The sequence below is a fragment of the Benincasa hispida genome, chromosome 9 (assembly GCF_009727055.1).
Source record: "Benincasa hispida cultivar B227 chromosome 9, ASM972705v1, whole genome shotgun sequence".
Classification (NCBI taxonomy): Eukaryota; Viridiplantae; Streptophyta; class Magnoliopsida; order Cucurbitales; family Cucurbitaceae; genus Benincasa; species Benincasa hispida.
The window spans coordinates 49,109,193-49,132,731 of record NC_052357.1 but is presented as its reverse complement, the minus strand read 5'-3'; the positions used below and the strand labels follow the sequence as shown (position 1 = coordinate 49,132,731).

The 23,539-nt window shown below is 34.1% G+C and overlaps 1 protein-coding gene across 1 annotated transcript; it reads right to left on the bottom strand.

Annotated features, from left to right (window-relative positions):
- Positions 1-9,240: 9,240 nt before the first annotated feature.
- On the bottom strand, positions 9,241-21,572 carry LOC120084681 (protein transport protein SFT2). The gene is made up of 4 exons (XM_039040489.1): positions 21,154-21,572; positions 11,959-12,226; positions 11,753-11,857; positions 9,241-9,777 (listed from the first exon to the last, which is right to left on the bottom strand). The coding sequence occupies exons 1-4, from the start codon at positions 21,360-21,362 to the stop codon at positions 9,667-9,669; spliced, it is 693 nt and encodes a 230-aa protein (XP_038896417.1). The 5' UTR covers positions 21,363-21,572; the 3' UTR covers positions 9,241-9,666.
- Positions 21,573-23,539: the final 1,967 nt, after the last annotated feature.

Below are 23,539 nucleotides of genomic sequence, written 5' to 3'. Positions count from 1 at the left end.
TTGAATTGAAATTGAAAAAGTTATTTATTTATTTAAATAATTAAATAAATAATAATTTAATATCAAATATTAAATTAATCAAACACCTAATTAATACATGAATCGTATTTATATTATTCAATATTTAAATCACTATTTAAATATTCTAATCTCTCTGATTTCGTTCAATTTCATAAAATTAAACGTTTTAATTGTATTGAATAAAATTAATCAGACCCTAATTTGAACACTTCAAATTCAATCCTAATTTCGAATTTGAACATTTCAAATCCGCTTAATTCACTAATTCAAGATATAATTTTACGAACCAGTAGAGGAACCTTATGGACCTACAGATCATGAGCTCCAAGGATTTGAGATTTGGCTAAACTCTTTAGACCAAATTAATCAATATTCGTTAACTACCGGGACACTCCACTATAGCTCGATAGTTACACTCTCCTCACTGTACATATATTTCTGTTCACTTTAACCATAATTAGTAAGTTGATTCTTCACAGGTCATTCATATTTACAACTAGGTTAAAATTATTGTTTTACCCTTGTAAATACATCTTGTTCCTTAAGCTCCCAGTGATCCTCTATTGAACAATTTGTTTATAGTCCAACTAATAAACTATAACCCTCTCGATCATGAGAGGGCGGGGCCCCGTTGTTCTAGACCAGGAATCAGTACTTAAGAGAACAACCTATCTGCTAATCCTAAATTGGATAAGAATGAATTCCATCTTGCAGGACTACGTCCCCAGCTATCTATCCGGTCTTATCCCCAAAATGGGAGGCTTATTGAACACTGCTGTTAGATCACTCTCACCTACGCAGATCAAAGGAAAATCCCGAATAAATAGGAGTTCATAGTTAGCTCAAGATTAAGATCGAGTTACCCTAGGTCATCGAATTTGAAATAGTTTTTTAATAGTAAACAATCGTTATAAAGAAAAGTGACTATTTCGAGGTTCGATCTTATGCAAACATCCTTTGCATAGAATGCCCCTACTCGTATATCTCACATGAATGACTTTGGGATCACATCATTTGTATCAATATATAAAGTGGGTTGCATCCAATAGTGTCACCAAAATGAGGTATCCAATCTCATCCATATACATATAGACCATTTTGGCTATATACTAAAACTTGATCCATTTTTATGTCTCCATATAAAGTTAAAGTATTCATATTATAGCCATGGATTTCGTTTATTGGATTTTTATAATAAAATGCAATATCAATAACATTTTATTGATAAATAGAATATGTTTCCAATATTTATGAACTGCAAGTTTTAGGAAATTCCCAATAATCTCCCACTTAGACTAATACTCTAGTGAATTACAAGTATATACAAATATATAATGTACACAATGTTGAGATTAAGAGAGAAAATACAATAAGCTAGGGCATCTATATACCTTTGACATTCTCCCACTTGTCCTAGATTATGAAGCTCGTAGTCCTAGTCCAACTAGGTGACCCTCGAACACTTTAGCCGTGAAGGCCTTCGTAAATGGATCAGCAAGATTATCTTTAAAGGCTATCTGTGTGACTATCTCGTATCCTCTGTGTACTATTTCTCAAATGAGATGGTACTTTCTCTCAATGTGTTTCTCACGTTTGTGGCTTCTTGGTTCCTTTGAATTGGCAACTACTCCACTGTTATCACAATATAAAGTGATAGGTAGATGCATATTTGGAACCACTTCCAAATCTGTTAGGAACTTGCGTAGCCGTATGGCTTCTTTAGCTACTTCACATGCAACTACGTATTTTGCTTCCATCGTGGAGTCAGCGATACAACTCTGCTTGATGCTTCTCCACATTATAGCTTCTCCTTTAAGAGTGAAAGTTGATCCTAAAGTAGATTTCCTAGAATCTACATCAATCTGGAAATCAAAATCAATATATCCCGTAAGGATCAAATCCTTAGACTCATACACGAGCATATAGTCTCTCGTTCTCCAGAGATACTGGATGTTCTTAACAGCAGTCCAATGTTGTGTCCAGGGTTGGACTGGAACCTGCTGACAATTTCAACTGCAAAGCGTATGTCAGGACGTGTGCACAACATAGCATACATCAGACTCCCAACTATTGATGCATATGGAATTCTTTTCATTTCCTCAACTTCTTGAGGCGTCTTACGACACTATTCCTTTGACAAATGAATTCCATGTCTAAAAGGTAACATACTCTTTTTGAAATTTTTCATATTATACCTTGTCAATATAAGATGCTTGAGATAGTGCTAGGGTCATGTTCTTGCGATTCCAAACAATTTGGATTCCAAGAAAGTATTGTGCATTTCATAAATCTTTCATTTGGAATTGTGATGCTAACCATCTTTTAACATCAACAAGAAAACTTGTCTCATTCCCACTGAGTAAGATATCATCAATATAAGAAAAGTTGACGAACCTTTTGCTCTTGACCCTATTCAATAAACCCTTCTGATTGAGACATGTAAATACTTTCATCAAGGTGGCCATTCAAAAGGGCTGTCTTGACATCCATTTGCCATATTTCATAGTTATAAAATGCAGAAATGGATAAAAGTATTCTCATAGATTTTATCGTGGCAACAGGAGAGAAGGTTTCTTTATAGTCTACCCCCTCTCTTTGGGTAAAATCTTTAGCCACGAGTCTCGCTTTATAGGTCTGCACCTTACCAGTTTAGTCTCTCTTTTTCTTGTAGATCCACTTGCAACCAATGGGTTTGACCACATCTGGTTGATCTACAAGTTCCCAAACAGAATTGAAGTACATTAACTCCATTTCTAGGTCCATGGCTTCGGTCCATCGATCTCAATCTACATCTTCCATTGCCTGTTTAAAGGTTAATGGATCTTCTAAGCCATCATATGATGACATGAGTTTCTGATAAACCCATGTGTCGATCAAGTTATCGTACAATTCTCCAATTATGTCGACGCATTCTCAACTCTTGAGAAGGATGTGATGGAGTAACAACTATTATTGATGGACCAGCTTGATCAACAACTCATGTTAAATTTGTAATTTCCCTGGACATTTCATTGAATACTAGTTTACTGCGAGGTTGATAATTCCTAATATGATCTTCTTCTAAGAATGTAGTATTTGTCGATACAAATACTTTATCTTCTTGAAGATCATAATAAATCCACCTTTTGTTTCTTTAGGATATCCTACAAATAGGCATAATTTTGAATGTCATTCCAATTTCTTAAGGTTTTGCACCAACACGTATGTCGGGCATCCCCAGATTCTGAAGTAACGTAAACTACCTTTATGTCCTCTCCATAAATCATATGGTGTTTCTGAAACACTTTTTGAGGGAACAATGTTCAAAATATATACTGCATACCCCCAAAAGGACTGAGGTAACTGAACGTAACTCATCATCGAACGAACCACGTCCAACAAGGTTCGATCTCTCATTTCTGCAACACCATTTTGTTGTGGTGTTCCAGGCGCTGTGAGTTGGGATCGAATTCCATGATCTACTAGATAGTTCTGGAATTGTAAATCCATATGCTCACCACCTCGATTTGATCAAAGTGTTTTGATTCTCTTACCTAATAAGTTTTCAACTTCTATCTTAAATTCTTTGAACTTTTAAAGAGTTTCACACTTGTGACTCATTAGGTAAATATATTCATACCTTTAATAATCATCAACAAAATATATGAAATATTCATATCCTCCTCGAGCTTTAACATTCATCGGACCACAAAGGTCTGAATGTATAAATTCTAAAGGTTCTTTGACTCTAGGACCTTTTCCTGTAAAAGATCTTTTGGTCATTTTACCCTCAAGACATGATTCACATGGAGGCAATGAACTGTCTTATAATTGATTTAGATGACCATTTTTTACCAGTCTCTCAATCCTATTAAAATTTATGTGACCAAGTCTTAAGTGCCAAAAATAAGCATTGGGAGAAATATTTCGTCTTTTATTTTGAGTTTCTACCATTTTAAACAACTCTATATTTAAAATAGCTTTTGCTTCAGTTGGTTTTAATACATACAAGTTATTTTCAAGTCTAGCAAAACAAACATGAACACCTCTTGAACTAATGAACACTTCATTAATATCAAAGAACATCTCTGTAAGCATCTCCGAAAAGTAACTTGATATCTCTCACTGCTTCTAGTGAAATGACTTCACCCGTTCCCACCGTGAAAGTCATTTCATTTTCTAATAGTTGTGTCCAGGAACTAGTTTCCTAAAGAAAAGTGCAAATATGGTTAGAGGCACCTGAATCTAGTATCCAAGTTAAGTGAGAACTTTACACTAAACATGTTTTACCACAAGTAAATCAAATTTACCTTGGTTTTCCTTTTCAGCTCTCTTTTTAACAAGATACTACGGGCAATTGCGTCTCCAATGCCCGTCTTCATTGCAAATGGAAACATTTTCCTTTTGGTGCTTTATTCTTACTTTTTTTGTAGGGGCTTTCTTCTTCCCTTTTCCTTTCTTCTTCATCTAGATACTCTTATCCTTAGAAAAAGCAGACTTCTTTTTATCTGAGGGTTTCGTTCCAGACGAAGATCCCTTAAGCGATATCTTCTGTGAAACAACATTTGCTTCACTTTCCTTGTTTTTCATCAAGGATTGATAAGTCTGTAGTTCATTCAGAAGAGTGGTCAAATTGTAATCAATCTTATTCATTATAGCATTAGTACGAAATGTTAGAAAGCTCTTCGAAAGAGATTCCATTATCATACTAACTTGACTCTTTTCATCTATGACAGCACCATGAGCTTCTGCAATTTTGAAATGGACAATCATGTCCAGGAATGTTCTCTAACAGAGGTCCCTTCTTTCATGCGGGAGCTATAGACGTACTTAATGTTGAGTTTTATGTCCTAAAACTCGTGGTTTGTAAACAATAATACTTATTCTAAAAATTCAATAAGTTGTTATTGAATATATGTATTGCTTATTAGAAATTCAATAAACCTAAAAAGACCCATGACTATTACATGAGTACTTGAACTTTATGTGAAGACATAAAAATGGACCAGGTTCGAGTTAATAGTCAAAAGGATCTATAGTATATGAATAAGATCGGGTGCCTTATTCTGGTAACACTATTGGATGTGGCCTACTCTATAGTTGTTACAGAGAATTGTAAAGTGCTACAAACAAAGTGATCCTAATTCGTACATGTTATGACATGAGGAGTGGGGGCGTCTTATGCAAATGGGTTTGTACAAGATTGGACCACGAAATCAGTTACTCTTACTTTATAACACTGTTTACTGTTTAAGACTGACTATTTCAAAGCGATGACCTAGGTAACTTGACCTTAATTCTGAGCTAATTATGAACTCCTGTTTATTCAAGATTATCCTTAGATTTTCATAGGTGAGGGTTGGCTCAACAGCGCCGGCTCAATAAACCTCTATTTCAGAGGTAAGACTGGGTAGATATCTGGAGACATAAGGTGCAAGAAGGAATTCACTCCTACCCGCTTTTAGGGATAGTAGAGAGGTTGTTCCACCACGCGTCTAACACCTAATCAATTCTCAACTCTTAAGATTCCAACCTTAGTTTCTCCTCACATGTCCAACCAAGTTCATTAGATGCATCTAAGATGGTCCTTTGACCCAGCATGCATCCAAATGGTCACTTCTTTGGCTTTAAAATGCGTTCCACTGCCTCAAAATGTATAATGAGGTAATGTGTTGCATTTTCTCAAGCTCTCTAGATGAGTATTTCATTTTTCTACAAGGTATGAGTCTAAAGCTCCTCAACTATGCTTTCAACTTTAGGATGATGAGTTGAACTTGTCGATGCTTTCAAACAAAGATTAAGTCCTACTCTTCTTCTACTAGTACTTAGTCAAATTTCCAAGCTTCTTCACGCCATGCTATTTCCAACACTTAACCAATTTCACTCCTCCTTCTCTTCATCTCCTAGTCCCAACGCATGCCTTACTCCAAAAAAAATTTCGAAGTTCAACGCATAGTTTGAACACTTAGCCAAATTCTAATGTTAATATACTATGCTTCCAATTGTTGCATTCCAACCTTTTCCTACCAACACTTAGACGAATTCTTATGAATTCTTACCCTCCAAAATTCCAGCATATTTTCCAACTAAATATTCTTAGCTCAAATGATTGTTTAGTGATCTCTTAAGTTTAAGTGAAGGGATAAAAAATTAACGGCTTACAATGATTTCTTTATAAAAATACATGAATATGTTAGAATTATTTTGATATTCTTCTTTCAGTAAATATCCACTCAAACAATTGTACCACATTCATCCTGGTTGTTTCAATCTATATAGTGATCTTTGTAACATTATTGAATACAGTTCCCGAGAAGTTGATTTATATGTTTCAGGTATCTTAAATGCTCATAGGATTCTCATATAAATATCATTATTAAGATATCCATATAAATATGTTTTTACTACATCCATAAGATGCATATTTCTAAACTTTCATACACAGTCAAACTAATTAAATAAATTAGTGTAATTACGTCTACCACCGGAGAATATGTCTCCTTATAATTAATACCAAATCTTTGGGAAAAACCTTGTGCAACTAATCTTGCTTTATATTTTGAATCTCATTTATTACTTGTCTTTTTACAAATACCTATTTGTATCTCACAAGCTTGAAATCTTTTGGTCTTTGGATTACTGGTCCAAAATCTCTTCTAAACCATTTTTTTCCTAAGTACAACTGAAAGGATAAAAATTGAAGAAAATAATACAATAGAAAAGAACTATCAAAGGATATATTCTCTACAAAATGAAGAAGTCATTATCATTCTGGATCCATGATGATAACATTAAGAAATGTCTGTTCGGTTTAAGTTTTGTGTAGAATTTGAACGATTACGCTATGATACCAAAGTTATTCTTGAGTTTGACTATTCAAGACTAAAATAAATAATTAAAATGAATCTGGCTCAATACTATTGACATGCACTTCGTCTTTAGAGGTCAAATATTCAATTCTCCACCTTCACTATTGTTGTACTAATAAATAAATGATTAAGAATAATTTTTTTAAAAAAAAAATAAAATAAGTGAAATATTTGTACTCTGAAAATTTTAGATACAAATAAATAATTGAGTACAAAATCATAAAAACAAAGAAGTCAATAAAACTTGCTCACATCTTCATCTAATACAAATATCTTTAATATTTTCGGGTCTTCACTGCTACGCTTTTGAAACTCTTTTTTTTTTTTTTCTTGTCTTAGAATGAGAACTCTTATAACCCATTCTCTTTGACCAATTTGTTAATGTTTATAATTAATTTAACGTGATAGTCAAAAATAAAATCTTAAAATGGTTTTTTTTAAATACAATAATGAGATTTTTTAAAAAAAATCATCAATGTTTGTAATTAAAAAAATATATCTTTTTAAGAAGATGATAATATAATAAAGATTAACAAGATAAATAATGAATAGCAAGATTTTAACGTGAAATTATGTTTATAATTTTTTAAACAAAATACAATAATGAGACATTTTAGATTTTTTTGAAATTTGCTAATGATTATAATTAATTTAACGTGATAGTCAAAAACGAAATCTTTAAATCATTTTTAAAAATACAATAATGAGATTCTTTTTTTTAAAAAAAAAAATTGTTAATATTTGTAATTGGAAAAAAATCTTTCCAAAAAATAATATTATAGAGATTAAGGTGATTATATAGATGATGAAGAAAAATATATATATATTTAAATTGCAAGTTTTTCACGTGAAATTATAATTATAGTTTAAAAAAATAAAATAATATTATTATTTAATATTTTAATGTGACATTATCTCATATATCTATATAACCAAATAAAATGGATAAAAAGTTTCTCCCCATTAAGACTATTGGATTGTATATATAATTACTTGCCTTCTGTCATTATTCTTCTATCAATATTCACTTTACCCAATACTCATCTCAACCAAATTTATATGCTTCCACAAAAATCCACATTAACTTTGATATTGTCATACCATGAAAAGTTGCCCAAAATAATCCAAAACTCGAAAACTTCTATCAATGGCATCTTTTTTAATAATATGTTTTTCTTTACGTTTTTGAGATGAATCACTTCTCCATTTCTCCTCTTTGTGTTGTTTCTTATATTAACAAACATCAAATACAAAAAATATCTAAGTTTAAAAGCTTTGTGAGGTCATTTAAAAGTAAACATACTTTAATATTTTGATCAATTTATAAACATGGTTGGAAAGAACACGAAAAAAAAAACATATGAAAAAGATAGTTCATTTAGCTAAAACGAATATATAACTAGAACAAAATTAACGATTGTACAACAAAAGGTTCACTATCACCAAGTTTGGTTGCCCAATCACTAATCTTGAGATGTGCGATTATGTAGCTCACTTTATGATTTTGTTTTAGTCATATATCCATCGATGAAACTTCGTTTTAGCTAAATGGCCATTTCTTTTCATATTTTTGTGTTCTTGCCCACCATGTTTATAAATTGAGAAAATGTAAAATAATCTTAATTTTAAAGACTACCACGTTTAAACTTTTATAAATTTGGCTTTTTGAGCATTAAAGTTGGTGTAAAAAAACACAAAAAAAATGTATGAAAATCGAGGCTACTAGATTGCAAACCTCAAGTTTAGCCATCAAGCGCCTTTTGTTGCACGGATGTTGACTTTATTTTGATCATATCTCAATCAATACAATTTTATTTTAGCTAATTGATCACTAATTTTATATACTCTTTTTTGTTCTTTCTAATCATGCATATTGAGCAAAATGTTAAAACATCTTTACTTTTAAATGACCTCACAAAGTTTAAACTTGTATCATTTCTGGTATTTGATCTTTCGATAATATAAGAAGAAACACAAAAGAAATGGAGAAGCAGTTCATTTATAACTAAGGGTAAGTTAGGTATTTCACATTTCAAAAAATTATATATATATCATTTAAAAAAAGGTCAATTTCATAGAAGTTTTTAGAGTTTTTGCTCATTTTGGGCAATTTTCCAATTGTGGCAGATGAAATTTACCGTCTAGAAATCTAAAACATTTGAGAATATAAGATGACAGTTTGTATTTGGTAATAAAGATGTGTGAGACTATTTAAATAGGTTTATTTTTCAGAATTTATTCCTTAATGAAACATACAATTATCATACAACCAAAAACATAAGAGATTCAAATCTATCTATAACTACAACTTAAATAAATTTTTCGACCATATTAGTTTAATAACTTATATTCGAACATAGTTTAATAGATAAGTTATCAATTTACCATCAATTCATATAGAAACAATCCTTATGAGAGAGTTTGGTAACTTTTTCATAAAAGAATGGACAATATATAATAAGAAAGTCAGCTGGATGAAGTAATCTAATTTCATTCTCTATTGCCCTCAAATTGTGATGGCAGAAAATAACATCATTAATGCCCCAAAGCCTTCACAACTTTGTCCCACTAATGGACCTCCTCTCTACAGTTGCTGAATAACTCAGTCAATATTATGATGGGGATGAGAACAACCAGAAAAGAACGCAGAAAAATGGCGCCTGTTGCTAATACTTTTGGTTTATACATTCAGCGACATGTTATGGATCATTTCCAAAACTTTACGAACATTAACATAGATCTCTAATCAGGAGAAAAATTTGCAGTGCACCTAGTGAATGCCACATTGGAGTTGAGATCACCTACCGAAACATTTCATTACCGAAGACGTAAGAGCAGATGACAGAAACTTCATCCCAGTAGACCCACCGGGGAAATATGAAACAGCATAGTATGCAAGTGCAAGAACCTGGAGGAATCACAATGTTTCAATTCGGACTAATTGTGTCATGTATGATCAAAAAAGCAGGAAATGGGAAATGGATATTAGATACGTGATAGAACTCAAATTCATTGAAATATAAAAATATCAAAACTACAAGATAAACTAAGTGTTTTGAGGTAGATAGAAGTCAGACCTTCCCTTCTTGAGATTAACTCTCAAATTCTAATTCACTTACCACTCTATTTGTAACCAAACAACATGACAAATTCCCTAACTAATTACTAATATACCATTAATACCTTAATTACATCACTATCAATATATTATTGGTTGAAATTGGCCAGCATATCATGCAGAATTATGTGAGCAAGGAGGATATAATCATATACAAAAGAGTTAGATAAGTCTCAGCAAAACTAGGATAAAGTTGTGCCAAAAGATCCCAACTCAAGATAAATTTACGAGGAAGTGAAATCTATTTAGGATCTACTCCAACATTTAGAAATTCATTAATCGGTAGAGATACATGTACTTGATGTCCCACCCAAGAATGAGACCCAAAGTCCTAGCAGACCCACTAAATGACGCGATTAAAAATGGATTCTACAACTCGGAACCAAGCAAATTTTGGAGCAACCTTGTGATAATGAAACCAACTGGAAAAAAGAAAAGCATTAAGGCTGCAAAGGGGGCGACTGCTGCTGATTGATTGTTGGGATGATGTCCACTAGGAAGAGAAGATTATTCTATAGATAGGTAATGAAATGGGCTGAATTCACAGAGAAGCCGGATGCTGTTCAAATTAGGAAAGACCAAGACAGGATTTATTGGAAGTTAGAGGCTTCGGGTGGTTTTCCAGCAAAATCAGCCTTTGTTCGCCTTACAAAACACCCGAGGCAAAGTTGAAGCCCCCTCATGGACTACATTTGGAGGTTTTAAGTCCCAGGAAAGCTGAAATTCTTTTAGTCAGTGATCTTAGAAGCTTGAACATCGTTGATAAGATGCAAAGAAAAGCTCCCTCCTAGACTCTTGGCTCTTTGCTCTGTTGCCTATATGCTACTAAGACAGGGAGACCTTAGATCACACATTTCAACCACTGTGAGTTTGCTCAAACGGCTTGGCTTTTCATCTTAAATGAGCTGGGTTTGTCCATTTACTTTCCTCAATAGGTGGATTTATGGCTGGAGGGAAGTTTTGAAGATAAATCTAATATTTTGTGGGATTGTGCAGTGAGGACAACTTTTTGGCTCGTATGGAAAGAAAACAAAAAAATAAAAGGGTTTAAGAATAGAATGGTTTTGTTGAATTCTTTAGTCATAGTGTACAACATACCATACCCTATCGTCCATGAATTTTCAGGTTGATGTTTATTTGATCTCTAAACTTTAAAAGTGTCTGATAGGTCTTTTAACTATTAAGTTTGTATCTATTTAGTCCCTGAATTTTTAAACAATGTCTAATAGATTCGACATTCATTTTCTGTCCAACATGTCCTTGAAATTTCAATTTTGTATCTAATTGCCCTTGACCTACTAGACATTTAATAAAGTTCATAAACCTACTAAACACTAAATCGCAAGTTCCGAGTCTTATTAGACATAAAATTCAATTTTATATCTAATATCAGCTACTTCTTAAATTTTTCAAAATGTTGGAGACTTTTTTTTTTTTTTTTGGAAACAGAAATGTAACTTTTCATTGATGAAATGAAAAGAGGCTAATGCTCAAATCTAATACCAGCTACTTTTTAAAATCTTCAAAATGTTGGAGACTTAATAGACATTTTTAAAGTTTAGGTGTCTTTTAGATACAAAACTAAAAGTTCACAAACCAATTAAATACTTTTTAAAGTTCAAGGACTAAACTTATTATTTAACCACCATTGTTTCTAATAAAATAAAAAATAAATAAATTATTCAGAAGTAGGAAGTTACTGACGGCCGATGGGAATAAAATTTTGTACAATAATGAAGAAAGATGAGGTCTTATGTTTGAATACCTGTAATACAGAGAAGATAACGGAGAGAATATAGCTGTGGAGCCCCATGGAAACGTATAAGGTGCCCAACATACTACCAATAAAGATCACCGTAAAAGGAAGTCTCTGCATCATGAAACAAAGGAACAAATAACAAAATAGAATCAACTAAAATACCGAGAGGGTGTTGATGGAAATGTAATAAAAGAAACATCTAGCAAGGGTACCTCTTTTGAGAACATATGTGCAAGCTGATTCTTTGGACCCTTGAGTACAAAGAAGGATCCAATGATGAAGCAGCACCCAAGGGTAAAGCAGATGGCAAACTTTTGAGGCATCAAAACCATGACAGGGAGGAACATGGTAAACGCAATGAAAATAAAGAAAACCCCAGTTGCTAGAAACAAACCAAAATACATCAGGGCTTTTCCTGAGGGAACATTGCTAGTGGCAGATTGGAAGTTTCCAGGAAGTTCTCTCACTCCTTTAGAAACCCTATACAAGGATTAAACACAAAACAATCAGAAGCTACACATCTTAAACAAAGTGAATGATGTGAATAAATAAATAAAAAGGGCAAAAAGAAGGCATCATAAAGGATAATATCCTTAAATTCGTAAATAGTCCCTTTAGGACAAAATCCCAAGTTCTCTCGGATGTATTTCTAGAGATTGGTGAATAATCTCCAAGACGTTTAAGGTTTTTTTTTTTTCTCCAATAGAAACAACTTTCATTGAGAAAAAAAATGAAAGAATACACAGGCATACAAAAACCAATCCCACAAATAGGGGCATCCCTCTACAAGAAAGGACTCCAACTATGCATAATAATGTCATAAAATAGCTACAAAAGGTATTCGAAATCAAAGCCCACAAATAGACATAAAAGCGAACAAGAGAGCAAACCTCACTAGGGTCCCTCTCCCTCCCTCTAAAAGTCCTATTATTCCACTCACCCCACAAAGACCATAAGATCACACACACCCAGCAAGCCATAAAAAGCGACCCTTCTTCCCATAAGGCCGATTGAGGAGGAACTCCTCCCTCCTCAATCATACTATTAGAACCCCTCTAGAAGTTTAAGTATTTACCGGATGGCCTTATAGTTATACTCATTTTGTGCTTCTGCTGGTGTTATTTTTCTTTGGAATGAAGTGAATCTGGAAGCCGCAGGCTGTAGCGTGGAGGACCTGAAGGTAAGCCTGTTATACTACAAAAATTACCCTCGCTGATCATTCCCGTCTGTGAATTCAAGGATTTCTTGCCCAGTTTCTTACATGACCAGAGGCATTTCTAGTAGCAGGAAATTGAGACTTTGGCTTCGGTGCCTTAGAAGTGATTTGATTGGTTGGAAAATTTTCAATATTCTAAAGCTAGCAGACTATGTAGGACAACATCCAGCCATTTCCAGTTTATTTTATGAGCCCTTCTAGCTTTCAATACATTTAGTAAAAGCACCACGCCTTTCTTTGCTTATTGAATTTTGGTGGAAGAGCTGCAATATTCAAGGAAGGCCAGGCCAGGTTTCCAATTTACTCAGTAACTAAAGACCAGGAAGACGCCACTAAAGAGATGGAATATGGCTACTTTTAGGGATTTGCAAAGTAACAAGGAGTCGCTAAATGCTAGCATATACATTTCCATAGGTCAATTTCTAAGGTGCCCAACATACTACCAATAAAGAGGAAGCAACTAGTTTGTTAGAAAAGGGACTAGGGAGGATTTCTGAATGAAATCCATAAATGCTAATTATCTAAAATTAGTGAACAGTACCCTTATTTTGAGCTGTAATCGAGAGGCATATGCGAGAAACTGACGTTTTAAAATTATAGGGGTTTAAAATGTAATTTGAGATGAGCCATTTAAAATTGACTATGGCTGGGTATTAGTTGGTATTAGTGCAAATATTCAAGATTCTGATTCAACATGTTCTTTCCAAAAGATTGAAAAATGCTACAAAATCTTCCATTACGGATGACAGCACTAAGATATATCTACTTATCAAGAACGGGAAGGATGGGATTATCCAGAACTTGCTTCAGAGGAAAGGCTAAGGTTTGATGAGATTGTGCGGCTAAGGCCATGATTTGCCGATCTGGTCTACTTGGAAATAAGGAATCACTAGGAGACTCTTTTGTCTATACTATACATCACTTGGCCTCTTGGTGAAGCTCTCGTCACAAAGATTTTTGGTATTTCTATCGCCTGGCCTTTATCATTAAAAATTGGAAGGCTTTTTTGTTATAGTTCTCCCTTGGGGAGGAGTTCTCTCTAACCTTGCGGCCTTGCCCTTAAGTTGTTCCTTTTGTCGATTCTCTATTTCATATCGGGGAAAATAATAATAATAAAAATAATCAAGAACGGAAACAAAGAAATTCTTCCTCCATTCTATTGTTGGTGAGTTGTTAACCATAGGTTAAAAATTATTCCAAACTGCTGGCTCCTGCATTTCATTGTTGGTGTTTAGTGTTTACCATAAGTCAGGATTCAGGAACAATTTTTTCTTTTCCGAGGGAATAACATTCTCCACAATTCACAAATTCAAGAACCCCACTTTTATTTTTATAAAATACTTTCTTTTTAGTTTAAAAGACAAGTTTGGTCATGAACTTTCAAGTTCTACTCCCTTTAGTACCTAAACTCTAGCATGTAACAACCTTCTCCAGCCTACAACAATCAACCTTTCTCTTGAAAGGGCAGGTAAATTAAGATCTCATAAAACAGAATACAACACAACCTCAGAGGAGACAAACCAACTCTAGAGGTCTTAAAAATCTTGTCCAAATCAGTCTAGCAAAACGGCACACCAATAGGACATGATTATGATCTTTGAGGTCATTCCTTTACATGACACATCATAAGGGTAAGAAACAACTAAGAGGGCAATGTAGGGCTATCGTCCTTAGCTTGTTCTTGGGTTTCTTGTTCTTTCTTGGAGTTGTTTCTTGATTAAGTTGGATAATTCTTTGTCCTTAGGTTTCGCCCTTCTTAGTAGTATTTTTACAGCTTTATTTATAAGCTGTTAGTTAGTTATTTGTTTTTACCGATCCCCCCCTAGGTTGTTTATGTCAGCCTATATAAATGGCTGCTGGTTCCAGTTTTGGATTCTGCATTCTTTGACAAAGAATTTCCTTTGAGGTATTACTGAATACATCAGGAGGGCCTCTGGATGAAATTCACGATGTTAATCCTCCATCTAGAAACCAACCAAGAAAAGACTTTAAACTCCTTTGGAATTCTACCTTTCCATAACATCATAAGAAAGAGAATGGTTAAATGGAGACAATATGCCAAGCTAAGTAGTGCGAGCTTGTAACCCGAACGGGGCATGAAAGTGGTTGGAGCTTGGTCCAGCCCACAGAGTATGGTCTTTCCAGGATAATCTCTGGCCTGCCCCTTCCAAGTAGAGGGTTGGGCCTTGGGCTTTGGGTGAAAGGTTCAAAGTTAAAAAAAAAAAATGGAGACAATATCAAGAGGGAAAAGAAAATTTTGCAAGAAAAATACATAAAGAACCCATTGTTCAAAATTTTCACTCTATTAACACTAGGATCAAAGCGAAATCCATAGAAACACAACAAAGTGCAAAATAAAACCAGCAATTTCCCAAATCTAAAGCCAAAAAGGTTTGCTCTCCTCTCTTTCCCCTCCTCTTAATCTCTGTTCACCTTCTCTTCTCCGACAAATAAAAATCTAAACGATCATTAGCACTCTGGTCAGAATTTTATTCCATCCCTGCTCCATCGTCCCTTTATCAAATCTTAGAATGGAAATCCAAAGTTGCAAAGTGAATGGTTTTTTTCTGCATATGGTTCGACGAAGGAAAATTTTTGTGGAAGATGTGGAGTTTAAAAAGGTTCTTCCTTTGGCAAAGGCTCACCTGGAATGGTTTGTGGATTGGATTTCAGAACTACTTCAGGGTAAGTCACTAACTTCTTTATTCGAAAAGCTAAAGATGACATGGGGGTTGTAAAACTCTCAAAATTGAAAGATATCTCAGGGTGGGTGATGAGATGTGTTGTTTGGCCTGCTTCCGATGGTCGATCATTTATTCATGTGCCGATGGGTCTGCAGCTTCAGGGTTGGATGTCGTTCTCTGGTATGCTGAAAGGTTTTTTAACTAGGACAAAAGGTGAAATGGTTGGGAAGTCGATGAGGGTAGAGTTGGTTGAATTGCCGGCATTGCCTCCAAAAAAATGCTAAGGTGAATGTGATGGAATATCTAAATAAGGATACAAAAGCTTTTCTTCAAAGTAATCACCCAACTTCTAAGGAGCATCAGGCCCCTGTTTCTGCATTAGTAAAATAGAGCATTCCTTTTTCGATAAAACAGAGCATATCCTCCTATTGGGTACATAAAAGTAATGTTGAGTTCAAGGAAGATTTTAGTAGTCTGTGGGTTATATCAAGGTTGTTTGTGTTTAATGATTGGAAGGACTTTTCAAAAATTTTGGAGGGACTATTTTCAAACCAGGGTAATCATCAATCCTCTGTTTGCAGACAAGGCACTTTTTAGAATCCCTTAAGGAAATCTGGAAGAGATGGTTGAGAATCCGAGTAAGTGACAGATGTTCAGGCCTTTTCATCTTCTTTTCGAAAAATGGAATAGCTTGACACAGTGGGCCAGAAGTAGTAAAAGGTTTTGGTGGCTGGATCTCCATAAAAAATTTGCCTCTTGATTATTGGAACAATAGCGTTTTTAACGCAATAGGAGCTTATTTTGGAGGGCTTGAAAGCATTTCACTAGATACTTTGAACATGATCAACTGCTCGGAAGCTAAGATTAAGGTTAGACAAAATTTATGCGGTTATATGCCGGGAAATGTTGAATTGAGAGATGAAAATCGTGGTAATTTCTTCCTTAATTTCGGGGATATTGAAGCTCTTTGAAGAACCTAAAGTTGTCCAAGGAGATTTATTCATTAAAGTTTTTTCAAACCCGATAGATTTAGCAAGATTAAATCAAGTTTTAAATGATGTAGGGGTTGATTCGAACGTTTTGGAGCCAGAATGGGCCTTTCTAACTTCGGTTCAATCGAAGCCAAGAGTCTCAAGGAATCCTTCTGCAGCTCTCAATATGAAGGAAGATCATGGGAAGTTGGCCGGAGACTCACCTTCTTCTCATCGGAAATCTCTTCCCACTGCAAAAGACTCAGCGATGGGAAACAAGTCTGGTATAAACTCAACAAAGGAAGATGAAGAGTCACATTTAGAGAGGAAAGAGAAGAATACGGTGAGTCACCTTTGTTGCCCAATGAGATTTCAAGATTTAATGATGTGGTAAATGAAAAATTAGGCCTCTTGCAGCTATCTCCTCCTCGGTCAAGTCTGTGACTAGAGCGACTCGACCAAGGGCTAAACGCCATTCAAAAGTAAGAAAATCTTCGCACCTTTTCAAGACATTCCCAAAGCATTACATTAGAAGAAAGCGTTCGAAGGAGACTTCTAAGAAGAAAATTTCCAAGGCAAGTTGATAATAGAGCAGAATCTGGATTTCTTGGAAACAAGCTGTGCTCAAATTCAAGCTTCCGCTCAAGTTAACAGGTCAGATTCCATCTGATAAGGTTAGATCACCAAAACCAAGGCCTCCGTGTTTTTGTTGTTTGGAAACTAACTCCCATCTGACAAGGTGATTAATCTTGCATCCATCTGAACCTTCCCAAAAGAACTTTCTCATAATCTTTTCTAGTTCTAAGATGACTTTTGAAGGCATTGCAAAAGAAGACAAGTAATAAATTGGAATACTTGAGAGAACTGCCTTGATCAAAGTGAGTTTACCTCCCCTTGACAAATTAAAACCCCTCCATCTATCCAACTTTTTCTGAATTTTATCAATTATCGGCTGTCAAAAAGAAACATTTTTTGGATACCCTCCAAGAGGGAGACCAAGATAAAGAAAAGGTAATGTTTCTGTTTTGCAATTCAAACTAGAAGCAGTGGCCAGCACCCTTTTTTCATCAATATTAACTCCACATAAAGCAGATTTTTCCCAATTAACATTTTGTCCCAAATACCATTGAAATAAATCAATGGCATTAATTAATGCCTTCAAACTTTTGTCATCATCTTTGCAAAATAGTAATGTATCATCAGCATATTGGAGGATTGAAACATGAACTTTTTCCATGCCAACTAAAAAAGCCTTCATAATCCCCTTTCTCATGTATTACATCAACAAGGACACTCAACAGTTCACTAACCAAAAGGAAAAGGAAAGGAGACAGAGGATCTCCTTGTCTAATACCTCTAGAAGCAAAAATTCTTCCACATGGCCTTCCATTAATAAAGACTGAAAACTTTGGATTTTTACACACCCCATGATCCATTGAATCCATTTAGCAGTGAAGCCTTTTAAATTCAACGCTTTTTCTAAAAAATCTCAATCTACTCGATCAAAAGCTTCTCTAGGTCAAGTCTTAATATCCAGCCCTTCTTTTTAATTCTATATTCTTCCACTACTTCATTTGCAATAAGCACTGGGTCTATAATCTATCTTCCATTGATGAAGGCACTTTGAGTGAGAGAAATGATACTTGGCATCACTCTTTTCAACCTTTCTACTAAGACCTTTGCCACAATCTTGTAAACTGAATTAGTTAGGCTAATAGGCCTAAAATCTTTCACAAAAACTGCTGTCCCCTTTTTCTGTATCAAGCAAATGAAGTTCTCCTTAAGCATTTAAAATGCCATTTTTGAAGAATTCTTTAAACAGTTTCTAAAAATCACTTTTGAAAATATCCCAATTCTTCAAGAAAAACTCCACCACGAACCCATTTGGACCAGGAGCTTTGTTTTTCCCCAATATAGCCAACGGCTCTTTTAATTTCATCTAAAGAGAAAGGAGCGTTGAGAATTTGATTTTGGGCTGAAGAAACTTGAGTCCATTGAAGATTTAAGGGGACTGACCGATAATCAGGGCACTTTTGATATAAATTGTTGAAGAAACCCAAAATTTCTTGTTCTATTTCCCAAAAAGAGAAGATTGGAAAACCATTGCTGGAAATCAACTCTGTAATAAGGTTCTTCCTTTTCAACCAAGAATCAATGGAAGAAACTAGAATTCTCATCCCCCAATTTAAGCCAATTTAGTTTACTTTTTTTACTTGAATTTCTTTCCTCTATTTGGTATATGTCCAGCAATTCCTCTTTAACAGCAGCTCTAATATTCATTTCCAAAGCAGAAATATCATCAGCTTCAGCTTTAGCATCAAAAAAATCAATTTCTGACAGTAAACTTTTCTCCTTCTTTCTTTCAGACTCAAAATTAGTACTTTCACCACATCTTTAATCTGTCTAAGTTTAGTATCTATAACAAAACCAGTCCACCCTTGAACATTGAAATCAGCAACTGCCTCTTTGATCTGATCACAACAGCCCTTTTGAAGTAACCAACTATTACAAAATCGAAAAGGAGATGGTCCCCATAATATCACACCAGCTTCAAGCAGGAGAGGAAAATGATCCGAAATTGTTCTTGTATGTCTTGAGACCCTAGAGTTGGCAAAAAGATCATCCCACTCTTTGTTAACGAAGAAACGATCAATTAAGGATTGAGAAGAGCTATTACCCCCTCTAGACCATGTAAAATGATCCAAAATTGTTCTTGTATGTCTTGAGACCCTAGTTTTTATGCTCATTGTATAACCCTCCTCTACTTTGAGCTTTTATCTCATTAAATTTATTAATAAAGAGACTCGTTTCCTTTTCAAAAAAAAAAAAAACCCAGCAATTTCCATTCTTCCATTACAAATTATAAGGAATTCCTCACAGAGGCATTCCTAGCATAATAAAAATCAAATAACCAAGCAAAAAAAAGCAAAAACAACTGCGGCCAAGCCAATGATCTTCTCAATATCAAACTCAGCTATCATCCTCATCCTCAATCCTGTGGTGGATGGAACTTAAGAACCTAGGCAAGAAATAGCCCTATGAGGATTCTGACATTCCTATCATCAACAATTTCAAAATCCCACTCCTTGAAACGCTGCCCCATCCATCTTAACAAAGATCAAGTGCCACAAAGACTTCAAATCTAGAGGGAAGTGCCAAAATTGTTCACCCTCAAATTAGTTTAATTTTTACTTCAAATGTTAGTAATAAAAAACAATGGTGATCACTTCATTTTGATTATGATTTTGAAATAATTTTAGTAAACAAAATATTATAAATTTGATTCACATTCCATACCTTTTTATTCCAATTTATTTTCATTATGATTCTCACTCACATCTTTAGAAATCAAGAATACAGTTATAGCAGATCTTGTTCAAGGCCGTTGATTCTCGCTCACATTTGTCCTTATTGAGCAATTGGGTCTAGAGGTCATATAAGCAAGGTCATCTTGTAAATTGGCAAACCATTTCAATCACATTAATAAAGGGGGCTGTCAGAAAATGTAAAGAGTAGAAATAAGGCTTTGTGTCAAAATGGATATGAGTTTACAAAAAAAAGAGAGAATTTATGGCATTAGATGATAGTCCGGAAGTGCAGTTTCACTTCTTGAGGATGAACAATATCCCAAAAAAAACAGATCTGAATATTTGAAGGGCTCATGTAAAATAATATGAAAATCGTTCTAACTTTCCTTCTGAAGCAAGTAATACTACTGTGAAGCTCTCAGACGAATTCATTTCTAGCCTCAAGTTTTCTTTTGTAGAAGTATTTTGAAGGTGCAAATGAGTCTATACTGTTATATACAATCAGAAAAAATATATACAAAAAGAAATGTAATCATAAAAAGAATCAAATCACACAGCTTAACCATAATATTCCACTAAAAAAACTCAACATTCAAACAAAAATATATTGCATCATTAGTAAACTGTAGATGCATTAGCCAGTTGGTTGTACTTTGTTCTTTCACATGTGGAAGCCTTCTATAAAATGGATCTCCTTTAAGCTCAAGGATCTATAACCATGATGAATAAGAGTGGCAAGACCCGAAGACATTGGAATCAAGATCTACAACTTACATTCTCCTTGGCCTCAACAGAATTTCTCTTCATGCTGTGTTTGGCAACCTCTAGTGACATTCTTTGTTACTTCAGATCCCTTTTTAACTCTCTAATTCAAATGAAATTTCAGACGCTAGATATCCAGAATTCTTAAATGAAATTCTCAATATATCCAAATGACAGTACAAGACAACTCAAGCCTCCAAGAGTCGAGAACATTTCCCACACTTCCCCGTAGCAAGCCAACCAAATCATGCTCACGAAAAATGTAACAGACATAGCCAAGTAGCAACACTACAGCAAATTTACCCAACACCTATCGCCATGGATGAGTGCACTCAGCAGATTATTACTCAAAAACTCAAGTACGCAATGATCCAAAATCGGTATCATAAATAACCCAGAAAAGATATACAAAATTAAATTTGACATTCTTTACTAAGATGGATATGGGGGTCGGTGAGAGACTTACACGCTGAAAGTTCCTGAAACAGTTTCATTGGCGGACCTAACAGCACTTTCGAGATCGAATCCAATTCCCAAACTGGAGGTGCTATCATCAGCAGCTTGGGATTCTGCGTAAGAATTCCAATCAGCGAGCAAGGAAGAGGAAGTTTTGAGCTGATTATCACTGCCACTACTACCCCCTTGCGTGAACCATCCCTGTGCCATTTTCTGCATCGTTTTCTCGGCAGACAAACAGCCCTTATAAATCGAACTTCAAATTGTCTTGAGAAAAAAGGTTCAGGCGTTGCGCTCTGATTTGGGAATTTGAAATTGGATTCTGGAAGCGAACGATTTTGGTTGTTTTCTCGAATGAACTGTAGAAGAAACCTTCGAAATGAAGGGAAACAAGTGCAACAACCCAAATTATGGTAAAAAAAAAAAAAAAAAAAACCATTTTCATTTTAGATTTCTTCTATTTGAACTTTGATTTGAAATATTTAATTACATTGTAATTAAATGTGCCGTGAGGGCATCTTAGGATATAGGGGGGAAAAAAAGGTCACATTGAAATGGAGTTTAGCCAAAATCTCAAATGAAACCTTAATTGATGTTATACAGTCCAATTCTCTAATTAAATAGATGAATTCTCCTTCTATTTAGACGTTGAAAACTCTTAAGAAAAATTTAGAGAGAATTTAGAAAATAACTTATTAAAAAAACACTTTGGAGGAGAAAACGGTTTTAAGGTCTAAAACCACTCCAAAGATCATACAACTTCTAAATCTAAAAAATCTAATTTTGAGAATATATCTTTAGCACACGTGTTCAAGATATTCAAAAATTGAAACTTCTAACAAGAACTTAGAGAGAATTCATAAACAAATAATCAAGCTATCTAAGCTCTTGAAGATGGAAGATTCCTGAGTGACCAAAATAGACTTTAACTTCAATCGCACTTATGTGGTCTACAGTTATATAAAGCATACATCGTTTAGGAAGTCAATCCAACGTATAAGGTCAACAATCCAAGTTTGCTTGAGAATAAGAGTACCAATGCTCAGGCAATTGTGTATAGGAGTATAAAGATTGTAACCTAACATTTAAATTAATACAAAATCAAGTTCATTTGACAAACTAAATTTCTTTGTTGAAATATCATGTGAACAAATATATTTTAAAAAATTATAAAGTGAAGGCAAAATGAGACGGTAAAATAGATAATCATAAACGTTTTTTTTTTTTTATTTATAGTAGTGAGTATCGTTGCCAATTTGTGCGCACCTTAACTATTTTAGGAGGCAACCTAAATAGCCCTACAACATTTAAGTATACCAAAAAACGTTCATGATATTAAATCTTAGGTAGGTGATGATAAGTAAAAACGTGTTCTCTAAAATTGAAAAACTTTAAAATAAAAAGTTGACAGTCCAGTATAATGCACACTCTCGTCAAACAAGTAGTAAATGGAAATATTCCAATAATCATCTCATAGGAACGGTTAAAACAAAATTTTAAAAAAGAAAAAAAAAAAAAAAATCACATGGCCAGGTGGGTGTAGTGAGGCGCTTTGTCAACCTATTACTCACAATGAGATTTGTATTATGTTACTCGAAGAGGAGTTGGAAGGCCCCTGGCTCAAATGGTTACTCTATGGGTTTCTTTAAATCTACTTGGAGCATTGTTGGTAATAAGTTTTGTTATGCAATTTTGCATTTTTTTTTTTACTTATTTCCTTCCCACAAATGTGAACACAACGTCGAACATTTTGGTTCATAAACGGCCTGACCTAAAGACTATCAGACATGTATCAGATACCAATACTTTCAGATACTTTTCAAATATGTATCTGACACGTGATTACACGTACGTTTTTTAAAGAAAAAATACAAGTAACTCATTTTTTAAAACTATGCAACATATTTAAAAAGCTCACTACTCGAGTCCAAAACTAAAAGGAAAAAAATAAATAAAAGACCAACCTTAGAGTCATCTAATCTTCATCTTCACATTTGAGTTCCCACAAAATCCACCAAAATATAAACCATTTGGATATCTTCAACAATTCAATGAAGAAGTTCTTCGTTTATCTTCATACTTCTTCCTCTCATCGTCTTCTTCTTCTTTGTAATATGAGTCACTTTTCTATTGCATTTTATTAACTATTGTACTTCAACATCTTAGATGTTGCTTTTTTTGTATTGTATTTTAATGTTTGTATTCTATTTTGTGCTATTGTTATTAACTTGTATGCTAAATTTATTTATATCCTAGATTTTTTTAAGAAAAAGAAAATGTATCTTCAATGTATCAGTATCCTCGTTTTTTAGAAATATATATATTAAAAATATATTAAAAAATGATATTTCTTTAGACGTATCCGTAACTTAGTTTTTTAGAAATTGACGAATCGT

Excerpts from the sequence above, each read along its gene's own strand:
- LOC120084681 (XM_039040489.1), bottom strand. The coding sequence starts at position 21,362 with ATGCAGAAAATGGCACAGGGATGGTTCACGCAAGGGGGTAGTAGTGGC. Across the intron at positions 11,858-11,958 it reads CACATATGTTCTCAAAAGAG|AGACTTCCTTTTACGGTGAT; the intron begins GTACCCTTGCTA and ends TTCATGATGCAG. Across the intron at positions 9,778-11,752 it reads TTATCTTCTCTGTATTACAG|GTTCTTGCACTTGCATACTA; the intron begins GTATTCAAACAT and ends TGATTCCTCCAG.